General features: G+C 35.1%; 1 protein-coding gene across 4 annotated transcripts in view; it reads right to left on the minus strand.

The window, feature by feature from the left end:
- Positions 1–372: 372 nt before the first annotated feature.
- The window catches only part of LOC135138927 (endothelin-converting enzyme homolog), a 42,704-nt gene continuing 28,731 nt past the window's right edge, over positions 373–14,345 (minus strand). For 2 of the 4 annotated variants that reach the window (XM_064068963.1, XM_064068962.1), the window contains exons 2-10: positions 13,431–13,599; positions 13,163–13,368; positions 7,195–7,980; positions 6,916–7,064; positions 6,695–6,861; positions 6,467–6,649; positions 1,421–1,582; positions 1,086–1,358; positions 373–1,017 (exon numbers count right to left, since the gene is read on the minus strand). In XM_064068963.1, the coding sequence (XP_063925033.1) occupies positions 653–1,017; positions 1,086–1,358; positions 1,421–1,582; positions 6,467–6,649; positions 6,695–6,861; positions 6,916–7,064; positions 7,195–7,980; positions 13,163–13,368; positions 13,431–13,467 (2,328 nt within the window). In that variant the 5' untranslated portion in view covers positions 13,468–13,599 and the 3' untranslated portion in view covers positions 373–652. Of the gene's footprint in view, positions 1,018–1,085; positions 1,359–1,420; positions 1,583–6,466; positions 6,650–6,694; positions 6,862–6,915; positions 7,065–7,194; positions 7,981–13,162; positions 13,400–13,430; positions 13,600–14,345 lie in introns of all 4 variants that reach the window. The other 2 variants (XM_064068961.1, XM_064068964.1) reach the window with 1 other exon arrangement.

The following is a 14,345-nucleotide window of genomic DNA, read 5'->3' on the forward strand; positions in this document are numbered from 1 at the left end:
TAGTTGCAACATGAATCAAGATTAAGTTCTACAAAATCCTAAAAATATTTAACCAAAAATATCTAAAAATTCTTTCCCCACAATTAAATAAACACTTCTCTTTTTAATTATTTATTTTTCGAATTGCGACCGCAAGCAAGATAAAATTAAACTTTGTCTTGCCTTGGTCCCTTGGTCTAATTGCAACGCCTAGAGAATTGATTCTGACAAGAAGCTTCAAAATGTTGGAGGTAGCTATGAGACTTGTTGCTGAGGCACTCCACACGGATCTTCGTACCAGCAACACTGGAAATCTTGGTGTATTAGTAGAGTTGGTAGAATTTATGTTTATTCTTCAAACAGCGTCAGTGGTCAACGAAATAAACGACTCCCTTACTCTAAATATTTACGTTTATTCTTGTTATCACAGTAAAAATATAGGTACACAAATTTACACAAACAAGGACAAGAACCATAATCACACGTTCATGTAAATGAGTTGATATGAGAAAGAATCTCGTAACTAAACCTCGGCGCTACAGGAAGAGGCAGGACCCGATTGGGACGCACCGGGCTCGAACGCGGTCCGTCCCGACCAGCTCCATACAAATCAGGTACATCCAAACGAAAAATAAAAGCCTTTAGGCCCCTAGATTGGTCATATGTACACAATTTACCAAACTTCACATTTGTTCTTCGGATTCATTTTAGTTCCCACGGCACACTTGAATACTTCACTGAACTCCTTGAGGTTGCTGAGGGCGCCGATGACGCGGAATTTGGCCGGCGAGTGAGAGTCTTTCTCGATCTGAAGGGCCGTTGCCTCTTTGGTTACGGAAGAGCACCACACTTGCGCGAAGGCGATGAAGAAGAGCTGTTTGTGGTTGTAGGGCAAGCCGGGAAGGTACGGCGGCTCAGGTTTGTCCATCATGAGGTTGAGATACGCGTGGTAGGCGGCCTTGAGACCACCGTTGTCGGCGATGTTCTCGCCAAGGGTCTGGTTACCGTTGATGGATTTGCCGTTGATCTTGTATTTGTCTGAAAAATGAAGGTATTTTAAGCGAATGAAATGCAAATGCACAAACATACAAAATCAGAATACTCACTGTACTGATTGACGACACACTTCGTCCTATTCTTAAACGCAGCAATCGTGTTATTCTCCCACCAGTGATTCAGATTTCCATCTTTATCAAACTCGCGCCCTTGGTCATCGAAACCGTGAGTGAGTTCGTGTCCCATGACTACGCCCATTCCTCCATAATTAAGGCTCGGCGGGAAAGTGGGGTCGTAGAATGGGCTTTGTAGTATGCCGGCGGGGAAGACCATCTGATTTTTGGTTGGAGTATAGTACGCGTTCACCGTCGAAGGCGCCATACCTGGAACACAATGCACACCTTTCGAACCTGTTCTGTTTCAACGGAAAAGAAGATACACTTACTCCAGGTTGTTTTGTTCACCGGCTCGTTAATCTTTTCTAGGTTCTTCTTCAAATTGTACAAGTTGATGTTTAGATTGTTGACGAAGTATGCGTCACTGCGCACTTCCAGTTGTTCGTAGCGCTCGTCTAGTTGTTTGATGTCACGGACGAATTCGGGATAACCTGGTACGTTTGGATATTTTAGTAACGTGTGCGAGTAGTTGTTTTTGTGTATAATACAACTAAAATGTAAGACATACTGCATCCCTAACATTTTTATTTGTAAATACGAGGGCTACTCTGTAATATTTGAGATACTTAAAACCAGTGGGTTTTAGGAAATTAATATTATGATACCTTAGTGTCACATAAGTACGCAAGTGTCAGGTCATCACTTATCACATCAACTTATTAGAAACTGTAGAGCAACTGAAAGTGGCAGAAACGCGGAGTTAAAAAGAGAACCCTATCGTTCCATGATTTACTGTGACTTTAACTCAGGCAGAATCTTCATAATGTTTAAAACTCGGATTTGGCTCCTAAGACCCGGAGTCTCACATACCACCATTTCTAGAGTGGTTCAAAGACATTAAGAAGACGTCGGGAGCAAGGTAGACATCGTAAAACTACAAGAATTTAACATCGTTTTCTACGAGGTACAGCCTTAAGAGAGATTTACTACCCCCAGGTATCTTCAAATGGAACTTGCACAGGCAGATAACGTGCAAGTAAGCCTGGAAACAATTGTAAGACGCCTAAATGAAGTTAATGTGTACCCCCGCCGACCAACGACTGGACCTCTGTTAAAGGCAGCCTATCGTAGAGCCCGTATGGAGTTTGCTAGGACACAAACATGTAGCTTGGAACCTCCATGACTGGGAACGCGTAATGTTTTCAAATGAGTCTTGCTGTTGTCTACATTCGTCAGATCGACGTGTTCGTCTGTTTAATCGACCAAATCAGCGATATGCTCAATGCAACATCCTCTAAAAAGCTCCTTTTGGAGGACTTCATATTCCAGCAAGATATTCATGAGGACTTCAAGTTATGCAATGGCCTGCACGAAGTCCAGATCTTAATCCCATGGAACACGTATGGGACGTGGTAGCGAGACGATTTGGAGCTCATGAACCGCCACCCGCTGCTCTTGAGGATGTTGGTAACCAGTTGGTGCAAATTTGGAATGCCTTTGATCAAGAGGATATTCGGCGTATAATTGTAAGTATCCCTGAGAGATACAAAGCTGTGATCAGATGTAGAGGGGGAAACACTCGTTTTTAAGTTTTTAATTTGCATTTATTCAATGTTGTGGTTTATGTTTTCATTGATATTTCAAGTTGTATTGTTTTTGGTGTTTTATTTAACCTTTTTTAAATTTTTCTAGTGGTGCGTTAATTTTGTGGAGCAATAACACTACTGTACACAAATGCAATGTTTTCAAAGCGAGAAAGTTATCATTTTTCTAGGAAATAATTTATTCAAGCGAAGCACATTCTTGTAATTTAGATGATGTTTCACGGACGATTTTAAGGAATATACGTACATATATTAGTGTCAGGAAATTCTTTGTTTTAAAATTATTGTCACCACAACGTGACTTTGGAATTTATTATCGTTGGGAAATAACAAGTTATGCAACAACTAAAAGTACATATCATTTTTGAAAATATAAAATGTGACTAGATTTCAGAATTTTTTAAACGCCATCCAAAACTTACTAACGAGAATAACAATTCACTTGAAGGAATTACGCTCCATTCGTCATTAAAGTTAGTAATGGAGCATAATTAAGTGTTTGTACAGATATTGTAGTTTATTAGAAATTCGTAATTTTCAGCTTTTTCTTCTGTTTCTTCTATTTTTTAGATCAGCCAAAATTTCAACGATTTATTTTATAACGAAATTTCACGTATATTTTATACTTTAATATGCGTATTTTTAAGTCAATCGTGTTTAAATCAACATAAAGCGATTTGCTAAACATAAGCCGACTGCGAGAGGGATTTACGGTATTAAAGATAGTCATAAAAAGATTTACGACAGTTCCAAAGGGTCGTATTCGCGTTATATGAATCGGTCTAAACCACGTTCTAGAAAATCGAGTTTCGTTTTTCCTCTTTCTCCATTTTTTTCCATACTTCACTAAATTTAACAAAATAATGAGGATCACCATTTACATGAATACATAATTTTTTGCGTTACCCTAAAGAAGAATATCAATTTTCATGAAAGTATATGTAACTTGGAGTCCAATATTTCGATTTTACAATTTTCGCTTTTTCGAGTTTGCACTTTTTCGATTTTTAAGTTTCTCAATTTTTAATTTTTCGATTTTTCAATTTTTCGTTTCCTTAATTTTTCAAGTTCTTAATTTTAATTTTTCATTTTCCCGAATTTGTTTATTTTCATTTTCTCGAGTTTATATCACAATTCCTTTGATTTTACAATATTTCGGTTTTTCGATTTTGCACTTTTTCGATTTTGAAATTTCCCAATTTTTCATTTTTCATTTTCCCGATTTTTTTATTTTCATTTTCTCGATTTCATATCACAATTCTTTCGATTTTTCAATTTTTCATTTTCCCGATTTTTTATTTTCATTTTCTCTATTTTATCGACAATTATTTTTTTTCATGTTTCTTTTGACTTCCTAATTTTTGGTTTATTCGATTCTTCAAATTTTCGATTTTTGCTTTTTCAATTCCTCAATTTTTTATCTTTCGCTTTTTCAATTTTTTGTGTCAGTATTTCAAGTTTTTGATTTCCAGTTTTTAGATTTTTCCAAGTTTTCATTTGGTATTTTTTCGTTTTTCAATTTTGATTTTTCAATTTTGCACTTTTACAATTTTTTAAACCAAAAAAGTGGAAAATCGAAAAACTGCAAATGGAAGAACTAAAGAAATGAAAATTCAGAACACTGAAAAAAATAAAAATTGATAAACTTAAAAATCGGAAAATTAATGAATCGAAAAACTGGAAAGAAGAAAAGGCAAATCAAATTGAAATATTGAAAAATGCGGAAATTATAAAAACGAAATATTCTGAAATCGTTAAATTGAAAAGTGGAGAATTTCAAAAATTATAATTATCAATACATAAAAGTTAAAATGAAAACTAGAAACATCGCAAATCAAAAATTGAAAAATGGAGGAATTGAAAAATCCAAAAGTTGAAAATTTTCACATTAAGAAAAAGGAGAGTTATATCCGGGCATTGAAAAATCGAAAAATGAAAAAGTAAATAAAACAAAAACCCGAAATTAAAATTTGCAAATCGAAAAACTGAAGAAATGAAAAATTGAAAAATCGAAAAATTAAAAACTGAAAACCCGTGAAATTTCAAATCGAAAAATCGCAAAATTTAAAAATTGAAACATTAAAAGTTGTAAAACTCAAAGAGAAATTGAAGAAACAAAAAAATATGAAAAACTGAAAAATTGCCAATCGAAAAATTGCCAATCGAAAAATTGAAAAAATGTGAAATTGAAGTAACAAAAAATTATAAAATCAGTCATTGAAAGATCAAAATATAGTAAATATAATGAAACTAAAAAACCGAAACGGAAAACTGCAAATTAAAGAAATGAAAAATGAAAAATTGGAAACTTGGGAAATTTCATTTAAATTGAAAAATCGTAAGGCGAAAAATTGAAGGAACGGGAAATTTAAAACATTAAAAAACAAGAAATTATAAAATTGGAACATTAAAAAATCAAGTAATTGAAAAAATAAAGAAAATAAAAAACTGAAACGAAAAATTGCAAATCGAAAACCTGGAAAATTAAAAATTGAAATAACTTCTATCAAAGTGCCGCTAGATTTTAATCTAGATTGTCATTTTATCTGATAATTTGAAGTTTTTGGATTAAGTAAACCAGGCAATTGTTTATTAATTTTAGTTACAATAAAAAATAAACGTAATTAGGTTTTTAATTGTGTATGTCCTGTCTACATTAAAACAAAACACTGAAGATGTTTCCAAATTTTCCGCCATCAAGCTTTCATACTAGACGAAAAAACAACTTTTTATAGGCTTTTTTATGACCGCAGGAGCTTAGATTGGATGGCGAGCCGTAGACGAGTTTTGTAAGGCAAAAGTGTAATAATGTAAGTACCTACTTCTTTTTTTTTCATCAAGGTATGTATTTTATTCTTGTTATTTTTAACATTGTTTTTGTTTAGTATGTCTAGCACAATTTTGATTTTTTTCCCAAAAAAGCTACACGCTAAAGTTTAAAATAAGGATGACTTAATAAATCACAAATATTGGAGTATATTATTTTGCACATTATAAATAGCATCAAATTTTTGCTGAGAATAATTAGATAGATGATATTTTTAAAGTACGTCTAAAATTTCAAAATAATTGGTTTTTGAGATCATCTGACTAATAAAATCGCCAACAGACGATAGGCAAATGGAAACCAGAAACCTGCTTTTTCATATTCTGGAAGCTATGAAACTTCGAAAAACGTGAAATCAGCCATTTGTCAAATGGAAATTTTTACTATATTTTCCTTGCACTTGTTCGGGAAGCAAGAAAGAGAAAAAATTTATGAAATATTATTTTAAATTCGTTGCTGTCGGGCAAAGCCATGATTAATTTTCGACATAAAATAGTGTATAAAAAGTAGGTATCTTTCGTGATTTCATACTACATATATAAAATCTTAACAACTGCGACATTAAACCCTTAGGATATAAAATAGAATAAAATGTAGACCGTGCTTGGCAATAAAACTTGATAGGTTGGTTTATGTGTCACTAGATCGCATAAGTACGAGTGTGCAGTAAAAGTTCCTTTCAACAGTTTTATTGTGCAACTCTTTAACAGGCGTTAAGAGTATGCTTAAGTATCCCTTGAAAGAGTTGAATTCTTCTTTAAATGGAAAATTTCGTTAAACCAGAATTGCAACAGTAATCTTTTTGACACCTACTAATACACTTATTGACTTATTCCATGGCGACCTGCCATGCTGAACAATAACTGCACCTTTATAGAACTTCCGATTTGTACCAACAATCAATAGTACTCTTGTTAATTGAATGAAAAAACCTTCCTACTCACCAATCATATCCGAAATGGCATCCGCTTTCACAATGGCTGCCTTCCGTGTATCTTCATCCATCCATCTAAGTTTAGCAAAGTTGGCCTTGAATGCGTTCCGCACATTATTTATCATATCTTCAGCTTGTGTTTTCGAATCAAGGTGGAAAACCTCACGCACAAAAATAGCACCAATGGCGAATCCTGAAAATCGGACTGAGCAAGTGCGTAGAATGTATTTGAAAATACCTAAGACGTTGTTGGTGTCTTGGACGCAATATCGCCATTGAGGTTCCTCTCCGCCTTCAGAACCCATGAGGACTTTGCGAAGACCTTTATAGGCGTCCCGGAAAGCTTTGGAGAGGCATCCGCTAAAGACACGGACTGTTTGCCAGACGAGGTAGTTGTTCAAGGTGCTAAAAATGAGACAGGTTTTTAAAAATAGCCTTTTAGAATATTAGAGTATTTACATGTTGCCCTCCACTGTGCTTTGATACTCTTGGATTAGGCTTGAAAGGTTGCCCAAATACTCAGCGGCATAAACAACGATTTTTTCTTTTGAGGTAACTTTACGACCGACAATCCTCATGGCATCTTCGAAGAAAGCCCTCCAATCTAGCTGAAAGTAGACAAGACGTGTCTGTGGTGAATTTTTTATTCACTGAGTAGGTTTTAGAGTGTTTTCAAAGATTTTTTACTTTCCTATAGTTTTCTCAGAATTTAGCAATTAAGTTTTCAAATGTACTTACAAACTTGGCCCTAGCTTTCAAATCGGCAATCGTCATCAAGTTGTACAGTGCCTCTTCGTCCCTCCTCATCTCACTCGGTGTCGTAATATTCGCTAACCTAGTTTCGAACTCTATCACAGCCTGCATTTGTTCCTTAGTCGAATTTGGCTCGCCCCCCAGTAGCACCCCCACTTTCGTCATATAATCCAGATACGCCTCCAGCACCTTTGCATGTTCACTCTCATTCAAATAGTACTCCCTCGTGGGTAACGTCAATCCACTCTGATCGATTTGCAGAATGTACTTCGAGGAGTTCTTGTCGTCCTCTCCCACCATGTACGCAAAAAGGGCTCCTATGTTATATTTGTTTTGTACCATCTGGACTGTGTTCTGGAACGACCAGTTGTTGGCGTTGAAATCACTGTCGGTGATACTCCAGCCACCCAGTTTCTTGAGGAGGTCCAGCATAGGTTTGGCCCCCAACTCCTCCACGGTGTCGTTGGCGTCCAAACAAGACTCATAGTATAACTTGGCCTTCTTCTCCGCCTTGGACTTGAGGTTCTCGAGAGGTTGTTCTAACACGTGCTTAATGACGAGCTGGTTCTGTTGTTCGAGCTTCATAAAGGTGCCCCAAGTGCTCTTGCCATCTGGGATCGGGTTGGTTTTGACCCAGCCATTGCACGAGAACGAGTAGAAGTCGTCGCACGGCTCGTAAGAGAGGTCCATGGCGTCCAGGATATTGCTGGCTATATGGACGCAGGATTTATTCAGGCAGGGGAGGGCATCCTCTGACTGTACGTGAATTATCTGGAAATGAGGTGGTTAGCATTTCAAGGGCTGCTGTGTCCTAAACTAAAGACTGTTTACTTTATAATGTGTAAAATAGTTTTGTTTGCGACCGCTCCTTGGACCTACTTTATACTTTCCATAGAATGCACTAGTTTTTCAGTTTATTCCTACTATGCAGATTTTAGTATGTTTGAAAAATTTGCAAAACTTTGATTTTGTACAAAATAACTAATACAAGGTGTTTCATCTCAGTTAACTGACTAAATATAAGGTGGCTAGTATTACTTAAATCACCTTCAATCGTAGGAAGTATTTCCAATTTTCCGGAAAGAAGACAAGAAAAAGCAGAATATTAATTTAATCATCTTTCACAACCAAAATTCGTAACAGAAAGACATTTTCCGGGTCTGAGCTAGAAGACAAACTTCTGGAGTCATTGTTAAAAGGTATTTATGGTATTCCCTATTCATGTGGTGCAGTACATATATGAATAGATAAACATGTAATTCTTTCAAAAGAAGAATATTCAAACAACAACGTTGCATTCGATCTAGAAACTCATCATCACCTGTAGCAAAATCTCAACAGGGGGCAGGATATCAAATCCTAATTCTTTCAAAAATTTCATATTACTTCACTAGGAAAGTCAAGAGACAGCATAAATTCACAAACATCCCAATAATTTTAACAGAGATAATGGTTTCCAGGTGCTCTCTGTTTGAAAAATTGTCATCCCACGTGTCTGGAACAGGATTTCACCTCATCTCCTTACCACTAATCGTTCTCGGCCTTGCCACTAAATAGAAATTCATCCTCGATATTATTTTCTTTTCCCTGAAACTTTTTGTTCTTTTGTCTAAATTTCTAAAAATGTCATTTGTGAAAGTGAGCGATACCATGAAACTCTTTCCACAATCGACCATCAAGGAAATAAGATGTGTTATGGAAGGATAAGAAGAACAAGAAGAAAAATATGGAGGTAAAAAAAATGGTGTCAAATCATAAGACAGCATGTTTAGTCCCTAAAATACAATCAAAATCCAGTTAAAAAAAACATATAGTATCACTCACAGTGTAAGAAAAAAAGTGAGTCACTAAACATGAAGTAAAAGAAGATTTGTTTACAATTTTTATTTAGTGTTGTGGTGACAGAATTTGAACTAAAATTTCGCGCTGAAAAAAATTAATGGCGGCGCGAAATTGCATTAGAATAATTTGAATTTGAAAAAAAACTCAATCAAGAAAATCGTTAAAGATAGGCAACCATGTGTACGTTTAGTTCTTTTTTTGGTAGTTCGTAGTTCTGTTAGGAAATTTTAGTTAGAGGGTTGGTAGTGAGACGTTGGCTTTGCTTGGTAGAGGGTCGCGACCCTTCACTTTTTGTGTTTGTTCTGAGTGTAACCACGTGGTGAGTTAGCTAGGTTAAGTTTAGTTGGTTTTGTAGTTAATAAAAAAGGAGAAATCCTTTATTTAACGACAATTAATCGTAACAACGACAACGCCACAGTTTTCCCAACACGCGTAGCTAATTCTTGCGATTTCTCCAAGTGAAAATTAGTGAATTTTCGACCGACGCTAACCCCTGGCGTAAATTTGTTTTATTGTTTGTAAATTCACAGTTCATGTTAGGATTTTAATCGTTAACTAGTTCTAACACAATTTAACAGTCAGGAATTTGTTTAGATCAAGTACTTGCTAGGAGATTTCATGAAATTCACTTAGTCAGGGCTCATCCTTTGTTTATCTAATTATGCTGGATGCTTATACTTGAGTGTTACATTATAATACTTCTCAATTCCTCACACTAGATTGCTAATAATCCGCTAACGCCAGTTAAATCAACCTAACGTTGCTCCGCTCTGGGAAAAGACCGTGAAGGCACGGTAGAATTCATAATATCGTGGACTGAGGTACGGGCGGATTAAAATTGTCTCCCCTTATTATCATCATATCATCATCACATCACCGAGAATCTTTCCTCACAACGACTGATACATTTTGTGTTGTTTAGTTATCATGCGTTTTGTTTGGGTTAGGCTGGGAACAATCCACGATATAAACTCTCAAAGCTAATGGTTTTAAGTAACCAGTCACTTGGATCAAGGCTTCATTTAACATAATGTAAATTCTTTGTTTGAATCATTGATAAAGTGTGGCATAATTTAACATCAGGTAAATTCTTTGTTTTGACAACGGCCATGTTGAAAGAGTATTTTCAAACCGAGCACATGTTTGAACTGTAAAATCTCGTTGAATAAATTAACAACGTTGTGAGTCATGTGGGACGTCGTGCATTTTATTCCTTTGATTTAGACCATTATTTGCACAGCGCCACAGGATTGATCACAATTCTGGGAGACATATTTTCGACGTATTTTTTTGAACTACGCATTCGTTCGACACCATTTTGTACCTCCAGATTGCTTGTTATGTTTTTTGTGTTTGTTTGGGGGAATGTATAATAATGGCCCGCAATGCAGCTGAATAACTTCACTTTTTCAATAACTCCAATGGACATAAAATGTGTGTCCTCATGTGATTTTGTTAGCTTTGCAATTTTTCACTATCTTATAATTTTAACGTCAGTAATTTTCTTTGTTGTATAACTTAAATTGAACGTTAATTTTCATACTCTGCTGTCTGCACATCACGCCAGACCTTTTTTTTTTGTTTTTATAAACCTTAGTTAGCTTTTTTGTTTCCGTCATATAAATTATCTGATGTCCAATCTTAATCTCAAATAGGAATTCTTTGCTGTTTAAAAATTTCACGAGAGCGTATGACAAATTTAAATGTTGTTATTGCTCTTTTTGAAACTTTAACACTTGTTTAATTGTAGTTTAATATCAGAGTCATAGAAATTGAACATTTAAATGGAATTGAGGTTAAATAACACCGAAACACGTGACAGAAGCGGAGGGTGCGGTTCCTAGTCGAGGCCCACAAAAGACGCAGATTTGAATAGAAGTCAGGAGATGACGTGACGCTGCTCGGACGGCATGTTCGTAATGGAGAGGTGCTGTGCGGCAATGCTTGAGATAGATAGAATCACCGTCGTGGGTAGGAGAACAGCCACGACCAGGAGCCCCAAACTCCGCTCGTGCTACAACGGCCCATATGGGTAATTTTACTGTGCTTTAGATTGAACTTGAGATAGTTCGATAATTTTATTAAAATTTTGTTCTCTTGTTGACACAATTCAAATTTGCCGCCACACGTCCGTAATAACTTGTGTATTTGCATCTAGTTACTTTACTTCAGATTTTTTTTTGTTTTTATCAAATTTGTGATATTCAAACAGTTGCATTGATTCAGAATGTTTAATTTGATTTCATTCAAAGTTTGGAGAGTTTTTTTTTTTTGTAGCTGAGCACTAAGGTCTTCAATCTGCGCAACTTAGTCGCAGTTTTTTTTTCCTTATTTTTTGTCAGTAGAGGAATAAATAATTTCCTCCATATATTTGGTGTTTTATTTAGCGGTACTTTTCCAACCTTGGGATCCACCACTTGCATCTGAACGCATTCCGCCACAAAAAAACAAACACAACGTAGGGTTCCATTTTGTTGGACGATCACAGCCAAGGCCAAATTTTTTCATTTTTCGCGGGCTTTCGAATTTTTTTCACATGTGAATTGATGTTTGGGTTATCAGTGTTAACAATAACAATAGCTGAAATTAATGTTACGGTTTATATATGTTCAGTAAATTAAAAATACCTACGCAGTGTTTAACACGACACAATTTCATGTAACCTGGGTCAAAATTCAATTTTGGACCTAAAGCGAAAATTTTGGGTTTGCTATGAAGATTCAAAGGAGCTTCTATCAACAAATTTTTAAATGTTGTTCGGCAAACAATGTAAATAAATACACTTAACCTGCCTATTAAAAACAAAACCAGGACCAAGGAGCTTTGAGTCAGGCTGGCTACGAAAATAAACGAACCTCTGTCGCAATGTTCAAACACAAAATTAAACTGAACTGCCAAAAACTAACAAATTTTGTTCGTGATTTCTCTTAGCTCGAATACCCCGCCCCACCTTCTGCTAAGATTAATTCCTTAATTTTCAAAATTGTTCCTAAAACTGCATTTCTTTTTAAGTGGCCGAAATCATCGTTACTTTGTAGTACAAGAAAATGTCATTTCAAGCTGGTTTTTCTCACGAAATAATAACTTTACTTAACTTCAACTTTACACGGATGGAGCCTGTTGACGAAAAGAATTAGACAAAGTAACGATTAGTGATATAAGCTGTAAATATGCCAGCGGTGCAAATTCTGTACTCATAAACCCATTCCGAGCAAACTTTTCCCGTTTCACATTCAGAAGAATTCAAGTTGTCGATTATTCTTCAAATATAGCCATATCGAAATTAAAAAAATAGGGTGAAAAGAAAAATTTCAGAAATACACTGACCATTGTTTTAGAGGAAGCTTGGCCACTATTTTGGCTGATCCTGAAGGAAATATGATTTATGTTAAATACCACGAAGGGTAGAAATCTAGAAATGTAGCAGGGACAACTCAAAGTAAAATATTAGCTACTTTGAAATGTAACTACTTGACGACTGAACAAAAAATATTAACGATTTAAAATATTTCTCAGGAGTTTTTGGTTTAGAATTGCAGATCCTACTATACAGTCTCTGAATTTATCACAAAGAATAAAAAAGCATAACATTTTTCCTTAAAGAACAGACGGATGTTCCAAATTTCGGTGACTCATCGTGCACATATTTTATACAGTACATATTTTTACTCGCAGACATCAGTCAATAAATTCGTTACAGTCAGCTATTAATTTTTACCCTATTAACATATTTATGTTAATTTAATTTTTTTTCGTTTGACACTTTCGTGGAGTGTGACAACTTTGATGAATTTTTATGTTAACGAACTTATTCTAAGCAAAACTTTTTTAAAAGTCTTATGGTACTTAATATATATGTATTTAATATGCATTTGTATTTATTAAATTGTATGCATATTTATTGCAACTAGACTATATATTTTCTTGTTATTGTTCTTAACATAACGTCAATGTTTTAAATCATATGTTGGGTGATTTGGATTTTTCATTTGTAAAATTTTTGACGATTATTTTTCTGACAAGTAGAATTTTTAATCTTTTGATGATACGTATATATTTTTTTAATTTAACTGTTTGTTTTTGTTTTAACTACATTTTGTCGGTCACTTACTCTGGACTCACGTATCCTGTGTTCCGCCGAATGTAGAATAATCGTAAGAACGACAATCACGAAAAAGAGGGTGGCTACAAGTACTAAAAGGGCCTTCTCCAGCATGGTCCTCTGCTTCCAGATGCTAGTACCAGCATGGTAGCGTATGTGGGTGGCACTGCTACTGATGCCTTCCGTTAACTGTACACTATTTACACTGTCGTCATCTGTGAAATCGGCGTGTGTATATCTGGTCATCTGGAAAAAGAAAAACGTTGTGCGTACTTACTTGATCGTGACGCAAACAGGGAAGCCACTCTGTGCATACTAATTAAAGATAATTAAACTGGACGGGCGGAAAAATCGACCTTCAGGGTTGCCACCCTTAATTACGATAATAATTTCGATGAGAACTGCGCATTCGGGAGAGAAATTTAGTTTGTTACGACCAAACGGATCTACAAAAAAATAGTGATGAGAGTCAAAATTGGTGTTTATGTAAAACGCAAAAAGAGGATTTTTACTTTTATGAATATAGTGCATTTAAAATTGATTTTTTACTGCAAAACTTTCATTATCGCCCATAATTTTAAGGATTTTGATTGTCCTAGATGCAGATGAAAAGAAGAAGCTCGTTGCGAGGAAAGATTTATTTCAAATTACGTCATTCAAACTCAGATTGTTTATTATTTTATTGACGAGGAGTACTGTTACTGTTACATTCAATTGATTACTAAAATTATTTATTACAAGTGTTACACGTACAGGTGCATAAACCGAGTTTTGCGTTTTAATTTCTCCGTAATATTGAATTAAGTAACCAGTATTTATATGAATAATTAATTGAAATGCGTTGTTACTTCACACACGTCAGAATACATAATTGTAACTATACAGCCGTAAATGGTGACATTTATGCATATTCAAATTATTATGGTATACATTATTCAGTAAATGGTTGGAACTGAAAAAAAAACTATAATTGTATTATGCACTCTTTATAATTACTTACAAGAATTTCGTGATCGGGTTTAATGTCATGGCAATTGGAAACATGGTTTACGAACTAGTTATTCTGAAATTGGATTAATATAATACATAAATTTACGATTCGATGTTCCTTTAGGTAAACACATCGTGTCGATAACAAAGGTCACTTCATTTATAGTAGTCCCAGAGTAACTTCGTTAAGTTCCTCTACAAT

This window comes from Zophobas morio, unplaced genomic scaffold (assembly GCF_036711695.1).
Source record: "Zophobas morio isolate AGI-343-1 ecotype UQ-CSIRO unplaced genomic scaffold, CSIRO_AGI_Zmor_V1 ptg000030l, whole genome shotgun sequence".
Lineage (NCBI taxonomy): Eukaryota > Metazoa > Arthropoda > Insecta > Coleoptera > Tenebrionidae > Zophobas > Zophobas morio.